General features: G+C 37.2%; 2 protein-coding genes and 1 non-coding gene across 4 annotated transcripts; 1 reads left to right on the top strand and 2 right to left on the bottom strand.

Moving 5' to 3' along the window:
* The first annotated feature begins 7963 nt into the window (after positions 1–7963).
* LOC125598499 lies at positions 7964–8070 on the top strand. Its single transcript, XR_007332461.1, has one exon. It is a non-coding gene; the product is annotated as a small nucleolar RNA R71 (small nucleolar RNA).
* A 5800-nt stretch (positions 8071–13870) lies between these two features.
* LOC125598497 (3-deoxy-manno-octulosonate cytidylyltransferase, mitochondrial-like) lies at positions 13871–15564 on the bottom strand. Of its 2 annotated transcripts, none has more exons than XM_048772535.1 (7): positions 15243–15564; positions 15091–15136; positions 14938–15024; positions 14593–14857; positions 14415–14466; positions 14233–14286; positions 13871–14143 (listed from the first exon to the last, which is right to left on the bottom strand). In XM_048772535.1, exons 1-7 carry the CDS (start codon positions 15459–15461, stop codon positions 14051–14053), a joined length of 816 nt encoding a protein of 271 aa, XP_048628492.1. In that variant the 5' UTR covers positions 15462–15564; the 3' UTR covers positions 13871–14050. The 2 variants fall into 2 exon arrangements, with proteins under 2 accessions (XP_048628492.1, XP_048628491.1); XM_048772534.1 differs by having other exon boundaries at positions 14233–14343; positions 15243–15562.
* Positions 15565–17050: 1486 nt separating this feature from the next.
* Positions 17051–19234, bottom strand: LOC125598498 (probable ubiquitin-conjugating enzyme E2 26). Its single transcript, XM_048772536.1, has 6 exons — positions 19002–19234; positions 18439–18780; positions 18280–18343; positions 18067–18206; positions 17674–17985; positions 17051–17597 (listed from the first exon to the last, which is right to left on the bottom strand). Exons 1-6 carry the CDS (start codon positions 19071–19073, stop codon positions 17295–17297), a joined length of 1233 nt encoding a protein of 410 aa, XP_048628493.1. The 5' UTR covers positions 19074–19234; the 3' UTR covers positions 17051–17294.
* Between the last annotated feature and the right edge of the window lie 1568 nt (positions 19235–20802).

Here is a 20802-nt window from a genome sequence, read left to right as displayed (position 1 = left end):
CGTATTTGTAATAACGAAAGACAAAATTCAGAAAGTCACCATTCACACAAATACTCTAAAACCGGACGTATTTTACTTAAAAAACACAATTGCCAAAAACAAAAATAATTTATTTTTTGTTTATTCACCACTTACCAATAACGCAATTAGTGTTGGAGAAAAATATATCGACATCATTTCCACCAGCCTCCATGCAGGACCCAGAGTCTCGGATCTCCGATAAGAAAACGCTACAGGTCTCCGCTAGAAGGAACTCCGAGTTCGGTCCCTGGAACCGAGCTCCCTTCTAAGAAATGGAAAACTTCCGATAAGGAGAACCTTCCATATTTCCAGATATGTAAGAGTTTAAAACCTAATGGAACCGATTCCTAGACGACTATATAAGAGCTACTAAAATCCTAAAGCAAAGGATCGACTTCTCCAAGGCTTAGAGACTAGAACTAGACGGCTAGAATTAGGGTTTTTACTCAATACCTTATAATCTTGCTTATTCTATCTAATAAAAGTCTATTCAAGCTTATTTTTTCATTATTCTCTCAAATCCCTACGAAATACATACAAACTCACCCGGTTTACCATCATATCCATCGTTCTGTGGTACTTTAAAAGAGCCTACACAAAAATTCTCTAACACTTAGTATTGTAATTTCACTCTCTATCTAGCGGAACGTATCTATCTATATTATTAAAGTTAAAATACTTTTTAGACACAACTACTCTTTCATATTAATAATTATAACTTATGTCACTGAAACAATAACTATTAGAAATTTTCAAAAAAAAAAAAACAAGAACTATTAGGTTAAAACCCGCGCCGTGTGCAGCGTGAACATGATATATAAATTTTTTTTTTGTATTATATGTTTTTACATATTATGAAATAATAAATATATATTGAATAATTAAAAGTCATTAACTATTACTGTTGCATATGTGTGTCTTAAATCTACGTGCACCAGTAAAAGCCCAACACTCGTGGATCAGACTGAGTGCCGGCGTCGTAGGCGCAAGGAAGATAAAGTCGCTATCAAGATTGACATCTAGGGGGTGCGGGGGCCCCCGCGGTACGGTATATCTTTTAGGTTTAAGAAAATTTAACTTTTCTAGATAAGTATGTATTCATAAAAGATAACGGAAATCTGGTTTTTGGGGCTGCTATAAATTTGGGTCTAAGGGTTTGTAAGAATATTATTCACACAATAATAAGAAACCCTAAACGGATATTTGCCTCAATAAGTTTTGTTCTCTATTGTCTTCTAGCTTAATTCTTGGCTGTTCACAACAACTGGTATCAGAGCTTTAGGTTACGAAAACACTAAAGAATGACCGGAGGAAGTTCTCTGAAGTTCGATATTCCAGGATTCGATGGGAAGGGGAACTTTGGTCAATGGCAACGGCGAGTTAAGGATTTTCTTACGCAGGAAGGGATGAAGAAGGCTTTGTTGGAGTCGAAACCGGAAGCGTTGGATCAGGATGATTGGGAAGAGATGCAGGATAAGGCCGTCTCAACGATTCGACTTTGCTTGTCGGATGACATAACACATCAGGTGATGGACCTCACAACTTGTAAGGAGATGTAGGATAAGTTGGAAAATATGTATATGCCGAAATCGTTATCTAGCCAACTATACCTCAAGCAGAGGTTGTTTGGTTTGAAGATGTCTGAGAACGGAGATCTGGTCGCAGCACACGTCAACAACTTCAATCAAATCATCGGGGATCTGGTGCGTGTGGATGTGAAGGTTTGGGTGTACTTCATGAAGCAGGAATCTGAGGTGTTCGAAAACTTCAAGATTTGGAAAGCTGAAGTTGAAAATCAAACGGAGAGAGAGGTGAAGTACTTGAGATCGAATAATGGCACAAAGTATACTGATGGAAAGTTTCAGAAGTTCTGTGAGGAGCATGGTATTCAGAGGCACTTTACAGTGCGAAAAACACCTCAGCAAAACGGTGTAAGTGAAAGAATGAATCGTTCGATTGCAGAGAAAGAAAGGTGTTTGAGGTTGAATGCAGGGTTATCAAAACAGTTATGGGCGGAAGCAGTAAACATGGCAGTCTATCTCATCAATAGATCGCCAAGAAGTTCCTTAGAAGAGAAGGTCGCATAAGAGGTATGGACTGGGATATTTATTGATTTATCAAACTTGAGGATATTTGGATGTCCAGCTTACATGCTAGTTTCAGGAGATGGAAGATCAAAGCTGGGTTCGAAATCCAAGAAGTGCATCTTTCTAGGCTTTGAGAAAGGTGTTAAAGGGTTCAAGTTATGGGATCCTGAGGCGATGAAGAGGATGTTTAGTCGAGATGTGGTCTTTGACGAGCAGTATATTGTGCAGAAGGCGATATCAGACCGAGTGCCTATGACCATTGAGACTATCATGGATTCTGAAGCTACTCAGGACGAGTTTGGTGGGGATAAACCAGATGAAGTTAGTGATGAGCGGCTTGTGGAAGTATTGCAGAAAGAGGCTCAACGTGGAATAGAGGAGAGTTTGGCTTCTAGGAGACCTAAACGTACAACAAAGGCTAGTGAGATTCGGGTTTGAAAACATGGTCAATTATGCTCTTTTGGTCGAGATGGATGATCCTACCAGCTATCGAGAAGCTATTAATAGCGATGAGAGGGAGGAATGGATTGGATCTATGACGGAAGAAGCGGAAAGTCTGGATAAAAACAAAACTTGGGATCTTGTGGAGTTACCTGAAGGGAAGAGAGCAATTGGTTGCAAGTGGATATATAAGAAGAAAGAAGGGATGTCTGTGAAAGAACATAAGAAGTTCAAGTCTAGAGTGGTGGCAAAAGGATACTCGCAAAAGAAAGGTATTGACTACGATGAGATATTCTCGCCTGTAGTACGACACACTTCTATACGAGCTGTGTAGGGTTTGGTAGCTGTTTGGGATTTGCATCTTGAGCAGATGGATGTGAAAACGGCCTTCCTTTATAGAGAGTTGGAGGAAGAAATATATATGGAGCAACCTGAAGGTTTGGTTAAGCCTAGAGAAGAGCATCTGGTGTGTAAATTGAAGAAGTCTCTTTACGATTTGAAGCAGGTTCCAAGGCAGTGATACAAATGGTTTGATTCATATATGTTGAAGATTGGCTATCAAAGATGCGAGTATGATTGCTGTGTTTATGTCAAATCCCTTGACGACCATTCTCCCATATTCCTGCTGTTATATGTTGACGATATGCTCATTGCTGCAAACGATATGGAGAACATAAATCGTTTGAAGGGGTTACTGAGACAAGAGTTTGAGATGAAGGATCTTGGTGCAATAAAGAAGATTCTTGGAATGGAGATTGATATTACGTGTATACGCACACCAAATAACCTAATGTGCACACTACCACAATCGAATGGTATGTCGATGTAGCACTTTAAGATCGAATCCACAGAGACCAAATCTTACACTTTATCTTTATGGGATCAGAATCAAGCTAAAACAATATGGGGGTTTTAAAGTTTGTGGTGACGTAAAAAGCAAGTAACAGATTGGTTTTAAGTTTCAGATTAATGAGAAACTAACCTAGGGTTTAACGGGCGCTTACAATCATGAGGCAAACAATTATTTAAGTTTGATTAATGGACTAGTCTAGAACTAGGAACACAATACTAGATCAACCCACTGTCGTGGTGTTTCACCTTTCAACGATCAGCCTCAATACCTAAGCTCTCGCTTGGATCAAGGCGTGATGATGAACATTAAGATCAAGTCCAATCGGTTCACAAAACACCCTAATATCTACTTTCGCTGATTAGGGATGCTATGCTCATTCATAACAGATCTAGCAACCTATTACACGGTTAATGAATAGGTTAAACCTAGGATCTAACAATAAATGGCCAGTTTACTGCAAGCAATAAGAGCAGTTATGAATGAAGACAATCAATGGATACTTATCTATGTTTAGCTCACGATCTAACACCCTAACACCCTAGGCTAGCTAGATCGACTACTCAGTCATAACAAGAGAGAACACAGAAATCAATTATGAATAAGACTTCATGTAAATAAAAGAGATAGAAAGAGGGTTCAGGATAATCTTCTCTATGGTGAGAGAGATGGAGCCTTCTCCCTTTACAATCAAAAAGCACAAAAGTCTCTAATGGTTTTCTTCTGTCTACAATAGCGTAGAATGATAAAGAGAAACAGAAAATATGATATATCAAAGCCACAGGCGGCTGGGAGAGAAAATAGGGATAATTAGGGCAAATCCCGTAATGATTGTAGTTTCCTTAAAAATCTCTGCCGCTGGAATACTCACTCGGAACAATCACTCGGGTTGCTCCGCTATCCGGAACAGTCATCAAGACTGTTCTGCGTGAAAACCACCAAATTGCATTGTTTTCTGCCTCTTTTGTTCCAGCTGGTCCATCTCCCATCCAATGCAACTCCAGACCTGTAATGACTCCAAAAGGACTAGGAAGACTCGATAAAGACTTGAAAACCAATTTAAAAGCATATATACAAGATGTATAAAACACCATATATCAATTCCCCCAGACTTAGATCCTTGTTTGTCCTCAAACAATGTCAAGTATCAAGAACAGGGAGAAAGGTTTGAAAGTGTGGGAACTCTCCTATTCTCAGCAACCATACTTTAACCACGAATCTCTGAACCATACAAGCAGTAAAACTAGGACAACACACCCTTACCGGAACCCCACTGACTGCTGTTCAAAAATCGGCTCCATACTCTTCATCTCAAACCTGAAAAAGCAACACTATCGAGACAGAACTCCCTACATTCATTTAAGAGTAGCGTGAGCTTCTCATCACATGCATCATTCAGGGTAGACGGTCTAGGTGTGGAACAGGCTATTTAATGGTGGAGTTAAGAGTGTTTAGGGGCTACCATTTCATTGAAGAGGATGCAGGATATCACACAAAATGGCAAGAGAGGATAGATCCATTGATGTCCACAGCCTCTACTCGTTTTTGCTCTATCTGGTGCGACTGTTCTGATGACGGAACATGCAACTGATTGTTCTGCTTTCCACTTTCCTCTACACACTCTTCAATACTTGGTACCAACTTCTTGCTCGACCTTTCCAGTGGCTCCATGTTTCTTTTCTTTCTTCCCCTTCTCCATCACATTAATCTCATTTTTTTTTGAAGACTGATATGATGATGTGACGAAGAAGGAGGTAATACATGATCGTTCTGAGTGCCACTGGTGGTTCTGATTTCGCGACCATTCTGGTTCTCCACCCCTGCTCTTGCGCAGTTCATTGGTTATGGAGCGGTTGCTCCCTTAATCTGTTTTTTCTCCTTTCTGACATAATTTCTGCAGCAGTAAGGAGTAGGAGGCTGCGTTGATCCTTTCCTCTCCGACCTTTTTGCACATATCTGCACATATGACACTGAAAAACAAATGCATGAAGGTGGAATAAAGGCTAAGGTGCAGGGTGGGAACTAGCTAAAGATGAGCTAGCCACTCAGGATCAGCAAGATGGATAAAAAGGATAAGAAGTCCTGAGTGTGTTCTCGTTTCCCTGATCTAATGCCCATAACAAGAAGAATTTCAGTTAAGATTAGGTTCAAGTAAGGTGGAGTTAAGTCTACCCAGTGTAACCTGATCGGCTGAGAACTTCTGGAGAATCAAGTGAGATATGTCAGGGTGTTCCAGGTCCACATGTGTGTCTTTCGCCACTGCTAAGGTCACTGAATAAGATAACTAAAGCACGAGGTGGTTAGTGATCAACACGGAATAAGGTCCTAATTCCCACAAATTTTTGACTGACTCAATAAAAACTGACTCAAATTGACCCAAAAGAAAAAACACAAAAGAAAGAAACGAGTTAGTAAACGACGAAAACCCTCCCCCAGACTTACTTCACAACGTCCCTGGTGTGAAAATAAATCAGAGAGAAGGTGAAATCAAGAATAAACATTTTTTTTGTTCGAGATACTTACCTGGTGCTAGCCTAACAGAGCAAGATGCGGTTGCTCCAGTAAAGGATGCTCTGGAATGAGAGCAGCCAGCTGCTTGCTCCAGTCAAGGGTCTCATATTTTTTGATTTATGACCTGAGACTCAACAAACTAAAAACAAAAATAAGTAAAAAGAAAATCCTAATGTTAATGACACTCACCAGTGGGTTGCCTCCCACCAAGCGCTTGGTTTAAGTCTCTAGCTTGACTTGGTGACTGGGATCAGTCGGTTGAGCAGGAGGGCCTGTTCCAAAACAAGCTCCACAATCAGACATGTTCAGCTTCAAAACTCTGCTCAGCAACCCTTTCACAGCAGCGTCCCCTTTCTCCTTCAGCTCATGTGTGAGAATGGCTCTGACTTTAGAGAACGGTTTGGAGGTACCCTTGCACTTTACCTCATACTCAATGGAGTTCTCATCACACTTGAGAGGTATCAAAGTCATTGTAGGATCTCCCTTGACCCTTTTCTTCTGGACTTTCTGTTTCACCCTTGAATTCCCTCTGAATTTAGTAGGATCAGTGCTAGGATCTTCATCAGAAAACAGCCTGCTCTCACCCTTATCACCATGCTCCTTCTCTGGAACAACCTTCAGCTTTTCTACATCAAACACTGAGATGCAAGAGGCGTGTGATGAGGAAGATCTGGTGGGTACAGCCTTGTAGAAAACTTTCTTGTTGATGTTGGAGAAGCAGACTCTCTTGTTGGGCATATCGATGGTTGCTCCAACAGTAGCCATGAATGTCCTTCCAAATATCAAAGGCATCTCATGATCCTTGTTCATCTCAACAACTTGAAACTCAGCAGGAACAATGCATTCCCCTACTTGAACATGAAGGCTGCGGATGGTTCCATATGGGACTGCTCTGGAAGAGTTTGCAAAGGTCAGGGTCAGCTGAGAACGCTCAACATCAGCAATACCCAAATCGTCTACAATAGCCTTTGAGACGAGATTCACACAAGAACCAGAGTCACAAAGAGCATCCTTGAAGGTTGTTCCTGCGATGGAACATGGGAAAACAAACTTTCCAGGATCATCAACCTTAGGCAATACCTTCAGTGCTGGTGTAGACAGTGCTTTGGTATAGAGGACCTTGATCTCCTCTTGAGTCTCTCTACAGTTTTTAAAGAACTAGAGCAATGGACGAATCTGCAGAGCATCTTCGAATGCAAGTTCTTTAGGAAGCTTTCTCACCATCTTGTTAAAACAAATCAGCTGCTCTTCACTAATGGAATCCATCAGATGTCTAGGTGGAATAGGATAGGGAACCTTGGGAACATAGACTCGCACTGGTGGAGTTTCAGCAGGTTCGCTAGGAGCAGTAACTCCAGAGCTAGCAGACTGCTCTGCTCTCTCTTCTGCGCCTGGAGCAGTCTCAGCAAACGGCTGCTCTATTGCATTACAGTGCTCAGTCCTAGGATTTTTATCAGTTCTTCCAGGGAGCGTCTCTTGTTGTCTCTTGACACTCTCAACTGTTTGAGCAAGCTGAACATCGATCTTTCTTATATGGATCGCAAGATTGTCATACTTGTTATTCAGCTCAGTGAACATGTTGCCCATCCTGGTGTCTATTTCCGTGGTTACCTGATTCAACGCCTTGGCCTGAACCTGCTGACCTTGCAACAGCTGTTGCATCATCATACCCAGACCCTTCAGCTCATCTGGTTGACTGTTCCCGTTAGCTGGAACAGCTTGCTGATTGCTCTGCGGTTGTCGCTTGTTCTGGTTCTGAATATGCCCGGCCGTAGCTTGCTCCATGTTGAAGACGTGCCCTTGGTTGTTTTTCAGTAGCTGATCAACCTTGGCAGTCAGCTCATCTATTTTCTGGGTGTCAGAACTGTTCCCTTTCTTGGAGCAATCACTCTCCTCTTTCTTATTAGCTGAGCTAGCAGCCATGTTCTCAATCAGCTTAAACGCTCCATCAGTGGTTTGAGTCATGAAGTCTCCATTGCTCGCAGAGTTTAGAGCACCTTGGTATTTCCAGTCCACTCCATCATAGAAAATGTCCAGGAGGTAATCATCATCAAATCCATGGTGAGGACATTCTCTGCGATAGTCATTGAAGCGCTCCCATGCGTCGCAGAAAGGCTCATCAGTGAGCTGTCTGAAGGAGGTGATCTTGTTCCTCAATGCAGCTGTTCTCGCCTTAGAGTAGAAATGGCTGAGGAACGCTGATCGGACCTGTTCCCATGAAGTGAGAGAGCCGGTAGGGAGAGAGTTCAACCACCGTGCAGATTTTCCATCAAGAGAGAATGGGAATAACATGCACGTGATGTAGTCTGGTGGAACACCATTCACGCAAGTGAAACTGCAGACTTTTTCGAAGCTCTCAATATGCTCCATTGGAATTTCTGTAGAGAGACCAGAGAACACTTTTTTCTGTACTAGACCGATCAAAGCAGGCTTGATCTCGAAGTCCTGTCTGGTGCAGAGTGGAGGAACAATGGCAGAGCGCATAGTAGGGATGTTACGCGGAAGGTTTCTCTGCCCGATTAGAACAGTCTGCGCCTGTTGTTCCTGCTGCGCGAGAGCAGCCTGTTCAGCAGCATCCTGCTGAGCTTGGATGGTCTGCTGCATTTGTTGCATCTGCTGCTGCATGAGTGCCATAGCCGCAGCGAGATCATCCTGATTGGCGTGATCACCCATAGTGGTGTCAGTTTGCCTTGGCTGTTGACGATTTGTTCTTTCTAACCTTGCTAGCTCCTGGTTGGTAAATGTAACTAACTCTCCTTGTGCGTTTCTCCGAGTATGTCTACTGGTCATGCACCTGGAACATTAGCTGCAACAAAAAGGATAAGGCAAGTTAGAGGTCTTAGACTAAATAAATAACCGAAAAATAAAGGTAAAAAGATGGTCCCCGGCAACGGCGCCAATTTGATATTACGTGTATACGCACACCAAATAACCTAATGTGCACACTACCACAATCGAATGGTATGTCGATGTAGCACTTTAGGATCGAATCCGCAGAGACCAAATCTTACACTTTATCTTTATGGGATCAGAATCAAGCTAAAACAATATGGAGGTTTTAAAGTTTGTGGTAACGTAAAAAGCAAGTAACAGATTGGTTTTAAGTTTCAGATTAATGAGAAACTAACCTAGGGTTTAACGGGCGCTTACAATCATGAGCCAAACAATTATTTAAGTTTGATTAATGGACTAGTCTAGAACTAGGAACACAATACTAGATCAACCCACTGTCGTGGTGTTTCACCTTTCAACGATCAGCCTCAATACCTAAGCTCTCGCTTGGATCAAGGCGTGATGATGAACATTAAGATCAAGTCCAATCGGTTCACAAAACAGTACCCTAATATCTACTTTCGCTGATTAGGGATGGTATGCTCATTCATAACAGATCTTGCAATCTATTACACGATTAATGAATAGGTTACACCTAGGATCTAACAATAACTGACCAGTTTAATGCAAGCAATAAGAGCAGTTATGAATGAAGACAATCAATGGATACTTATCTATGTTTAGCTCACGATCTAACACCCTAACGCCCTAGGCTAGCTAGATCGACTACTCAGTCATAACAAGAGAGAACACAGAAATCAATTCTGAATAAGACTTCATGTAAATAAAAGAGATAGAAAGAGGGTTCAGGATAATCTTCTCTATGGTGAGAGAGATGGAGCCTTCTCCCTTTACAATCCAAAAGCACAAAAGTCTCCAATGGTTTTCTTCTGTCTAGAATAGCGTAGAATGATAAAGAGAAACATAAAATATGATATATCAAAGCCACAAGCGGCTGGGAGAGAAAATAGGGATAATTAGGGCAAATCCCGTAATGACTGTAGTTTCCTTAAAAATCTCTGCCGCTGGAACACTCACTCGGAACAATCACTCGGGTTGCTCCGCTATCCGGAACAGTCATCAAGACTGTTCTGCGTGAAAACCACCAAATTGCATTGTTTTCTGCCTCTTTTGTTCCAGCTGATCCATCTCCCATCCAATGCAACTCCAGACCTGTAATCTCCAAAAGGACTAGGAAGACTCGATAAAGACTTGAAAACCAATTTTAAAGCATATATACAAGATGTATAAAACACCATATATCAGAGATTCGCAAGAATAAAAGCTTTAAGAGATTATGGCTTTCCCAGAAGAGTTACATCGAAAAGGTGTTAGAACGTTTTGACATGTCGAAGTCAAAATCAGTCTCTACACCATTAGTGAAGCACTTCATACTTTCAGCATAGCAAAGTGCAAAGTCTGCTGAAGAGCTCAAGGATATGGCAGAGGTTCCTTATGCTAGCGCAATTGGTTGTTTGATGTATGCAATGGTGTGTACAAAGCCGGATCTAGCACAAGCAGTTAGTCAAGTTAGTAAGTACATGTCGAATCCTGGAAAAAAACATTGGAATTCTGTGATGTGGATCCTAAGGTACTTGCGAGGGACAAGTGACTATGGATTTATGTTTGGAGGAGAAGTGCAGCATTCAGCTATTGGGTTCGTGGATTCAGATTATGGTGGAGACCTTGATAATAGCAGGTCGACTACATGATATGTATTTACCATTGCAGGAGCACCTATATGCTGAAGATCAGTACAACAACCTATTGTAGCGATGTCGACCACTGAAGCTGAATACATGGCACTTGGGGAAGCAGTATGGGTACAAGGTCTTGTGTCTGAATTGGGTGTTGATCAAGAAGGTGTTCAGCTACACTGTGATAGTCAAAGTACATTATGTTTGGCTAAAAATCAAGTGTATCATGGGAGGACGAAGCACATTCGTATAAGGTTTCACAAGATAAGGAAGTTGGCAGCTTCTGGAGAAGTCTTATTGGAAAAGGTGCATACATCAGAGAATCCTGTTGACATGTTGACCAAGCCTGGTACAACGGAGAAGTTCAAGCATTGCTTGGATCTGTACCGTGTTTGCCAATGTTGAGAAGCAAAGGAGGTTCCCCTCAGAAGATAGACGGGATAGAGAGTTTTTAGAGATTTTTCGTCAAGGTGGTGTTTGTTGCATCTGTGTGTCTTAAATCTCTGTGGGTCGGATCGAATGCGGGTGTCGTAGGCGCAAGGAAGATAAATCGCTATCAAGGTTGACATCTAGGGGGTGCCTTTTAGGTTTAGAAAATTTTACTTTTTCTAGATAAGTATGTATTCCTAAAGGATAAAGGAAATCAGGTTTTTGGGGCAGCTATAAATATGGGTCTAAGGGTTTGTAAGATTATTATTCACACAATAATAAAAAACCCTAAACGGATTTTGCCTCATTATGTTTTGTTCTTTATTGTATTCTAGCTTAATTCGTGGCTGTTACATATATAATTAATTTGGTGCAAACATATAAATCAATTTTATTAATCCAAACAATATATTTTTTTTCTATTTGATATGATGTGTAATTACATTTAAATGATATTAACATACATACTATATTTTTAATATTAATGTCTATTAAATGAAATTTTTTTTGATCATTTGTATCTTGAATAGGAAAAACGTAATTATACTGATAACAAAATTTTATTGTGGGAATAGTAGTTTTAGTAATTTATATATATTTTTTTAAATTAAGTTGTTAATGTTCGTCCAAAGCTTTTATCAAAAAACAATTTCAAAGTAACTTTTAAAGCTAAAATGTTTATATATTGTATATGGGTTATAGTTTAATTTAAACTGATATATATATATATATTTCAATAGCACATTTGTGAATACTTGCAAAAAAGTAAGAGGACCTAAAAAAAAACTTATGTTTTAATAGTATAGACTTTACATTGACTTATAGCTTCAATTTTTATAGAAAAAATGATTGCTGACTACATGAAGTATGGACCATCACATGGCTAACCATGCAAACTAAACAAATGTGTACTTAGCTATACAAAGTATATATTTTTGCATGGCAACATCCCTCAACTTTATGATGTTATGTAGTTAGCATCACAAGTTTAATTTCATTCATCCAAAAAATGATGTGTATGTCAGAGACCGTTTAAATCTCTCGATTCATCAATTAAAATGTGACGTATCTAAGGGTAATTTACCTAAATTAGATTTTGGCCCATGTTTTAAAGCGTAAGAATCTAATTTACAACTTTTAATAAAAATCTAACTTTTAATTAAAATTATGTAATTTGTTTGATTAATTGTGTGATATATACTTATTTGATAAAAAAATATTATAAAACTTCATTGATGTCAATTTATTGACTCTAACATTTTATTTGTTTAATACAAAATTATTAAGTTAATGAATTATTTTTTATATTTTTTCATAAACAAAAATTCCATTCATTTAAACTTAGTAAAACTTTCATATTAGATTCTTATTCTTTGATTATTTTTATTCTTAAAAGTATGTAATTTATAATTATATACGCAAGATTATGTTTGGTTTAAGTTGACATCATATAATTTTTAAGCAAATAAAATATTAGAATCAGTAAATTGACAGCAAATAAGTTTTATAATTAAAAAAAATTATCAAAGAAGTATATATATATACAATTAATCAAACGAACTTATTTTTTTATTAAAAGTTCATAACAAAACAGATTAAAATAATTAAAAATAAACAAAAAAAGATTAATAAAAATAAAAATAATACAATTATATAGTTTTAAAATACACTAAAATTTAAATGTTAAAACACTAAAATAAAAATGTTAAAACACTACTTATTAAAAGTTTATAACAAAACAGATTAATATAAATAAAACTAATACAATTATATAGTTTTAAAAATACACTAAAATAAAAATGTTAAAACACTACTTATCAAAAAAATGTTAAAACATATTGATTTTGTAAATTAGATTTTGTGAAAAATATTCTTACGCTGTTAAAATGTGGGTCAAAATCTAATTTTAGTTAAATTATAGTCGGATCGGTCATATTTTAATTGTTGAAACAAGATATTTAAACGATCTCTAACATAATAACATCCGCATCAGTTTTTGGATGAATAAAATTAAACTCGTGATGTTAACTACATAACATCATAAAGTTGAAGGATGTTGTCATGCATAACATATATTTCGTGTGGCTAGGTATACATTAATTTAGTTCGAATGGTTAGCCATATGATGGTCAATATTTCAGGTAGTTAGCGATCATTTTTCTATTTTTATATAATACAGGTTTTGAGAATAAGTAATAAAAAGTCAGAAGAAAAAGTAATAACTTCAAAGACACATGACAGTCAAACACAAATAAAGAGACTCGAGCCAAGTCCAAAGAGTTACAGGTATTGCTCGACGAGTGATTTCAATCTCTTCGCTGAAAGAGGTCCAATGGAAGAAGCTATATTTTCTCCATCTTTGAAGATAATGGTGGTCGGAAGATCCCGTACACTGTATTGATCTGCGATGAATTGATCCTTGATAACATCGACTATGTAGAACTTGAAGCTCCCTCTATATTCTGAGTCCAGTTAGTCTAATATGAGGCTCATCTCACCACATGATCCGCACCACGTAGCTGTGAACATAAACATCACCGTGACTTTGGACTCCAACACGAGTGAATCCCAGTCGTCTAGGGGACTAATAACACAATGGATGCAAACAAACAGAGAGTTAACACATTAAATCCAGATACTTATATATATATACCTTTGAGATTAACTGAATCAAGCAACTCATTAGACACATACGTCTTGATCAAGGCATCTGACTCTGAGCACATCCCAACACTATTAAACCCTAAATATACAAAGCACATTACCGTTACTACCAAAACCCTAGTTTTCTCCATTACTCATCCTCTCCTCTTTCTGTAAGGGTGACTTGTGCTCTTGCCGGTTTACAAAAGCCCAGCATCTTTGGATCTCAGATCTCTCTCACACAAAGGAGACAGCTATTTCGAGGCATTTAGCACGTTTTCCTAATTAAGTCATTGGCTATATAAATATCACCATGTTCTCACAGTCCTTAGTCCTTAATCCTTATCTTTTCTTGGATGTACCAAACACAAGCTTCCACATTTCTTTCCTATTATTTAAATCTACCAGTAGTATTACATTAGCTTATAAAAGATATGTGTAAGTTTACTCGTTGAATTACAGAGTAAAAAACAGGGAAGAACCATATCATAAAACAAGGAAAAGAGTTCATGTGAAAGCAAGATGTGTATTTTTGAGGACTATGAGAGGTTTCTTTCACGCATTAAAGATTCAATCTTTTCAACATCTTCAGGTGTATCAACTCCATGGGCTTCATGGTCCACCTTTATAACCTGTGTGACAACCAAACATCAGTGCCTTGAGTTACAAGTCTCTCTGAGCATAGAGTCCATTCTTTGGGATGATACATCATCTGTTTTACCTTCATTTTGTAGCCATTCTCAAGAACTTTGAGCTGCTCTAGATCCTCTTCTACCTGCAATGGCGTTGGTTGAAGCTCCGAATATACATTCAGAAACTTGGAATCAAAGCTCTGAGATAAAGATATAGAGATTTAGATCATAATACATATAGAATATGAGAAACTGGCTGCTCACTCAGTACCTGAATACCAAGATGAAGCATATACGGGAACTCTGGATTCACTCCACCACTCCTAAGACCGCAGAAAACGTAAGTGATTACTAGTTACATAGCGTATGATAAATACACAACCACAGGAACACTATAAAGGTAACAACACACAGAAGACAAAAACATAAGAGACTACTTGTTCATTTACTTGTTAAAAGGAATCAAGCCTCTTGAGAAATAGATAGCATAGCCACGGTTGTCCACAACACATTTGACTCGGTTAGGATCAAGCCCGTCTTCTGGTTTCAACGATGTCACCGCTGTGCTAAACACTGCATCAGGTGAAACCTGAAGTGCTTTGACAACACCGTCAATAATCTCAGGCTCAATGAGTGGTTCATCGCCTTGAATGTTAACAACCACATCATACTCCTTCTCCAGCTTCTCTAGAGCTTCGTTGCACCGCTCAGTACCTAGGGAATCACCAGATGATGATACATAGCTTAAGCCAAAGAAAACAAACAGGGGACTGAAGAAAATGGTGTGTGCAGACCGTTTCTGCAAGACTCTGATGTCATGATGACATCAGCACCGAATCCACGACAGCAATCCGCGATCCTTTCGTCATCGGTGGCCACGACTGATCATAGAAGAGATGTTAGATCCATAAAGTAGACATCTTTTTAAGAGATGTGAGCTACATTACCAACGTGATCAAGCGTAGAGGCTAACTTAGACCTCTCCCAAGTTCTCTGTTTTGAGAAAAAAATATGGAAACACTTATAGATTGAGAAGGTAACAAAACTCGTAAAGGTGGTTACTTTAGATATAGGCAGAGATACTGGATACAGGAGGAACCTGGATCATGGGTTTGCCGAGGATTTGCACGAGGGGCTTTCCCTCGAATCGAGAGGAAGCGTAACGGGCGGGGATGATTCCCACGACCCGGCTCCGGAATTTCCTGGATCGACCCAGATACGCACGTGCGCCTATCGCCGCAGCAATCGCCATTCCGACCAAGATCCCGTGAACAATCCATGTCTTCTGAGAAGACGAAGATGAAGAACAGAGTGTCATTAGCGTCTTTCACTTTGCTCCGGTGAGGCTTGTCAGTGAAGGGAGAGTGAGTTCGTTTGCTTCTAATCTCTTAAAAAAAAGGACCGGTTTGATTGGACTCTTTTTTTTTGTCAACGGTTTGATTGGACTCAATTTGCTAAATAACATGATTCTAATCCAGAAAACAAAGGTAAATAAAAATCTTATTATATAAAACTTAGTTTTTCAAAATTGCTAATTAGCATGATCGCGACACATGACAATTATATATTTAAGATTGTGACATATGTTATTCTATCTTTTAATTAAAAATATATATACTAAGTTATTAACAAAAACAAATTTTATTAAAAAATAATTATAAATATTATTTAATAGTAATTTTCCTTTCTTATAAAATCCTAACCAAAAGATAATTGCAAAAAGATTATTTGATAATATTTTTTCTTTCTAACATTGTGACATGTGTTTAAATATATATAATGATAAAATATATATATATATATATATATAATAAGATAATAAAAACGATTTTAAAAAAAAAACTACTTATAATTTTTTTTTTTGAATTGAAAGTTTACTTTTACAATTTATTTCATAGTAAAAACAATTTTGTAGTAATTATTTTAGAAATTTTTCTTTTTTAAAATCCTAAAAATTTGAAAACAATTTATTTAGTATAATTTTTCTTTTCTAAAATTTTAATGAAAATATAATTATAAAAGATTATATTGAGTTTGATTCTACAAAATTGCTAATTAACCGATTGGGATTGAGATTGTAAGAGCATCCACATCAATGAACCTCCTCTTGGGGTTCATCTTTTCAGTTTTTTATTATTAAAATTTTTTTCTTTTTTTTTGGCTTTTAAAAAAAAATAAAAGTAAAAAAAACCAGACCAATCGCGGGCCGCCATGACACGTGGAGTCCGTGCTACAGTGATGAACTTTAGGAGAGAGGGGTTCAGCCAAAAGAGTTTTAGGAGAGAGGGGTTCATGGGATTGAATTATTTTTTTTTTTTTTTCTTGATTTCTGTGTGAACTCTCCCATAAACCTTCAATTGGGGTGCTCTAAGGAAGCATAAATAACACAATCCTCCTCCTTCCTTAGGATAATACAGATCCTCCTTCTTCCTTAGGCACAACCGTGGGATACATGGAACTGAGCAGATGATATCCATAGTCAACAAGACCGTCAAGAACAGGATTTCCTCTCTTAAATACAAGGCTGATCATAAACTTAGTGGCCTTATGTGTAGATGGTTTGAAGTTTATGCTTAGAAGTAGAATAGAATTATAGTAGTATACATGCAAAAGAACCTCATTTTCTAGCATATTCTTTGTAAATGTTTCCTTTTGATTGATCAATAAATTTGAAATTTCATCAAAAATTTTTTTTTATTAATTAACATGATTGTGATACGTGTGAGTTATATATTTAAAACTGTAATATGTGTTAAACTAACTCATAATCAAAAATATATACTGAAATAATGAAAATAATTTTTCTTAAAAATTAATTATAAAGAGTCACGATTTCTCTACTCCGTCCGTGTTAGATGAGAGGTAGCGTCCAATATTCGAGAGAAGTTCTTTGATGTTACCACCAAATAACCAACAACAACAAAACAATAAATATAAAGACTCAACCTGTTGACAGAAATCAAAAATTAAAATCTAAAAGTAATCAATCAGATACTGAATGCTAATAACACATACGACTGGAAAAAAAAAATCATCAACTTAAAATGATGAGAGAGAATTACTTCTCAGTTTCTAAAATAACAAATCATAAGAAGATGAGTTCCTTCTTCTGCTTGGAGATGATTAATGAAACAAAATACTTGGACTTGGCTCACCTCGATGATATGCTTCTCTTACAGTTTGATTTGTTACTGCCCTCTGCGTTAGGTGGTGGTTTCAGTTTATCTTCAAGCTCCTTCACACCTAACTTAACCAACTCTTCCACAACTGTCTTCATAAAGGTAGCCACTTCGGTCCTAAACTTCATGGAACCATTCTCGCTACTTTCTTCAATGTCTTGAACACCGCCTTTAACTATAGAACCAACAGGAGCTCCATCTATATAAGCATTGCTCGCTTTCACTATATCGTGAGCCCGCTCAAAGTAATGGCTGCGAACAAACTCTTCAAAGTGCTGCACATTCACCACACGCACAGTTTTAATAATAAAAATCCAAGAAAACACACAGTTTTTGACTAGATTATTTTACCTTGGGTGGTTTTCTCATGCTGTAAACCATTGTCCTCAACGATAAAACGTATACGTTCTCACTGTAAAATTTGGAATGAGCCTCGCCTGATGGAGTCCCCTTGGTCCGCTCATAGGCAGGTTCGTTAAAGTAAGGCTTTTGATTCAAGATGAGTGCTTGGATTGAGACGAGAAGCTGTAACATTGTGGACTCCTGTGGGAGCCATTTCTCCCTAGCGTTACCATTCCAGGTACCGAGAAGACTCAAGCATACTTTACCACAGTTGTATAGATTTGGGTTGATTCTAAGCCCACCAGAATGGTAATGAACCATCTGTTACCAACAAAATCACAAGTCATCAGAAGTAAAAAAAAAAAAAGAACACATTGAGAAAGTAGTTGTTGAGGACATTACTGGTGGCACTGAAGGATAGGTGTCAGGGAAGTGAATATCGAAAAAGAAAAGACCCTCATGGTAAGGAGTCCCCTCAGCTCCAACAATTACAGCTCTCAAAAGATCCATTCTTGATTCACAGGCTCTCACAGATATTGTTTCTGTTTGCAACCAAAAAAAAAAGTGAATAATGTAGCAAGCATTGATCTGCATAAAGTATATACACTAAATAACCTGGCAAATCATTCTCAAGAATCTTCCAGTCTGCTTGAATCTTTTTCACCCAAGTCCTTGAGTGCTGATAAGATAAAAAAAAAAGGAGAGAGAGAGGCAGCTAAATATCAAAAGTAAAGAATTAATAAAACATTAATCCTATAGAATGTTAACCATCACCTGCTTTGAAGCGTTCCCCTGAGAAGCATAGTGATGTTTTGAGAAATTATCAACAGTGTCAAATCTTTTAAAGTCCCTCAGAAAATTAGCCTGAGCTGAAGAAACAACAACCTCCACAGCAGCTCTAGGACGAGAAGAGCTAGCGGAACTGCTTCTTCTAGATCTCTTGCTGCTAGAACTCGGAAACCCCCAAGGTTGAGTAGTAGACATCACCACTTCTTCATCAGCCAAATGATCATACAAGGAGCCGTCTTGTATAGCCTTCCCTTTGTTCTTCTTATCGACAAGGTTAGCATTGCGAAACTCATAGTGTTCCACATCGATCACTTCAGGAATTCCAGCCTACAACAAGATCAAACCACCAAACTTTAAACGAAAACCCACATAAACCCTAAAACAGAAACGAAACCCTAAACCTGAGCAAACAAAACACGAGTAACCAAAAGTTACCCACATAAACCCTAAAACGAAAACGAAACCCTAAAGACACAAGGGATCATCACGTCGTCAGTTAAACCGATTTAACTTCCGGGAAACTTATAAAAGGAGAGAAAAGATGGAACCTTTCTAGGTTTACGAGTTCTCGAACCAGAAGGGAACAGAGGAGGAGCGATCTCCACCACGTCAGGCTCCATTGACGAAAGATTGATTCTTTCTTCTGTTTCACAACTAGACAGAGAAGCCTCTCGCGATTGTATAATCTTTGTTGGGTCTCTTCACATTCCCTCAGTATATATACTACACACCACACCCTAACAGAGTAAAGATTTCTCATTTCTCTTTAAAAGAAAAATCTTTACAAAATTTAACCTTTTTAATTATTAATTTCCATTTTGAGTTTATTGTTTAAAGTCAAATAAGACTTCAATTATGGTCTCTGCTCATGGACCCCATCTAAAAACCACACAGTTTCTTTTCACAATTTGCATACGTGGACAGAAGCCATTGATATTTGGTCGTTGGGTATGCGAAGTTGCGAACTAGTTTTATAATAAACTAGATTCGTTTTCCGCGCTACGCGCGGATTAGATGATTCAAATTTGTTAATTTACATAAAAAATCACTACATTTACAATATTACTAATTATTTATAAAACATTTTAAAACACAATAATTTTATAGTTCATTTGCAATAATTTATTTTATTTGTTTTAAATTTTTAGTGAAATCATATTTTAAATCATGTGATATACAATATTCTAAATTGAAAAATTTTACAGGTGAAAGATCAATTTTTTTTAAAAAAGTATTATATTATATTAAATTGAATCACAGATTAATACAAAATTATACAAGTCTTTAGTTGTAATTAGAAAAGAGAAATTCCCTATGATAAACCTAAAAAAGTTTTTATAACAAATATAGACCTCAAATATCAAAATGACCAAAAAGTTTTATTAAGGGGTGTATTTTTGGGTTTAGGATTTATAATTTAGGGTTTATGATTTAGGGTTTAGAGTTAAGTGGTGGAGTTTTGGGGGGTATGATTTCAAATTTTAAAAACTAAAAAATATTAAAATTTTCAAAATAAAAAGGTCTATTTGAGAGAATTGCCCATAACAAAATTAGTTAGATATTTTAAAATTTTGTTTTAGTTAAAATGAAATATAAATTCAATTTTAAAATAAATACGACATTAACTAAATATTTAAAAGTTTTGTTTAAAATAAAAATGAAATATAAATTTATTTTTAAATAAATTTGAAATTACTTAAATATTCAAAATATTTATTTTAATGAAAAAATGAAATATTTATGTTTTAATGAAAAAATGAAAAAAAAGATATGAAAATGTTTTATTCAGATAGAATTTCAGAGTAAATATAGTAAAGCATGTATATAGTAAATCATTATTAAGCACAGTTGCTTCCTGCCTTGTGCACCCAACTTTGACCTGGTACATACACAGATCATGACAAGTTAGTTAATTAACTATAAATATCCAAATTTTGTATTACATGCTTCTGCTGCCAGAATTATCAATCTAGGAAAAGAAAAGATTCCTGAAGTCAAGATCACGTCCAACATGAGTTTGTAATAAAGATAGCAATATCGTTGCGTTAACATCCCATAAAAAGTCAGCAACTGGAGTTACGTTTTCAGTGTATTATATGACCAATCCCATATGTATATAATATACTAATGATCAAGCATGCATTCTCCAAATTTTTTGAAAAGGAAGTGGCATAAAATAATTTAAAAAGGAAGATATGTATACTTTGTTATATGAAATCACCAGTTACACTTACTGATTTGGTTTTTCAAAAAGTAGTCAGAGTTTCCCATCTATATCATGCACTATTATTGGCATATTTTGCCTCGTGCTATTGAATTCAAGAATGTTCAAGACTTTGTACAACCTGC

Source organism: Brassica napus, unplaced genomic scaffold (assembly GCF_020379485.1).
Source record: "Brassica napus cultivar Da-Ae unplaced genomic scaffold, Da-Ae ScsIHWf_1723;HRSCAF=2352, whole genome shotgun sequence".
NCBI classification, from domain to species: domain Eukaryota; kingdom Viridiplantae; phylum Streptophyta; class Magnoliopsida; order Brassicales; family Brassicaceae; genus Brassica; species Brassica napus.
This window is presented reverse-complemented; position numbering and strand designations above follow the sequence as displayed.

Coding starts and splice junctions, on each gene's coding strand:
- LOC125598497 (XM_048772534.1), bottom strand. CDS start 15,461: ATGACACTCTGTTCTTCATCTTCGTCTTCTCAGAAGACATGGATTGTT. Junction 15,025..15,090: donor CTCTACGCTTGATCACGTTG/GTAATGTAGCTC, acceptor TTCTATGATCAG/TCGTGGCCACCGATGACGAA. Junction 14,467..14,592: donor GGCTTGATTCCTTTTAACAA/GTAAATGAACAA, acceptor CTGCGGTCTTAG/GAGTGGTGGAGTGAATCCAG.
- LOC125598498 (XM_048772536.1), bottom strand. CDS start 19,073: ATGGAGCCTGACGTGGTGGAGATCGCTCCTCCTCTGTTCCCTTCTGGT. Junction 18,781..19,001: donor GAACTCGTAAACCTAGAAAG/GTTCCATCTTTT, acceptor ATCTTGTTGTAG/GCTGGAATTCCTGAAGTGAT. Junction 18,207..18,279: donor TCTTGAGAATGATTTGCCAG/GTTATTTAGTGT, acceptor GGTTGCAAACAG/AAACAATATCTGTGAGAGCC.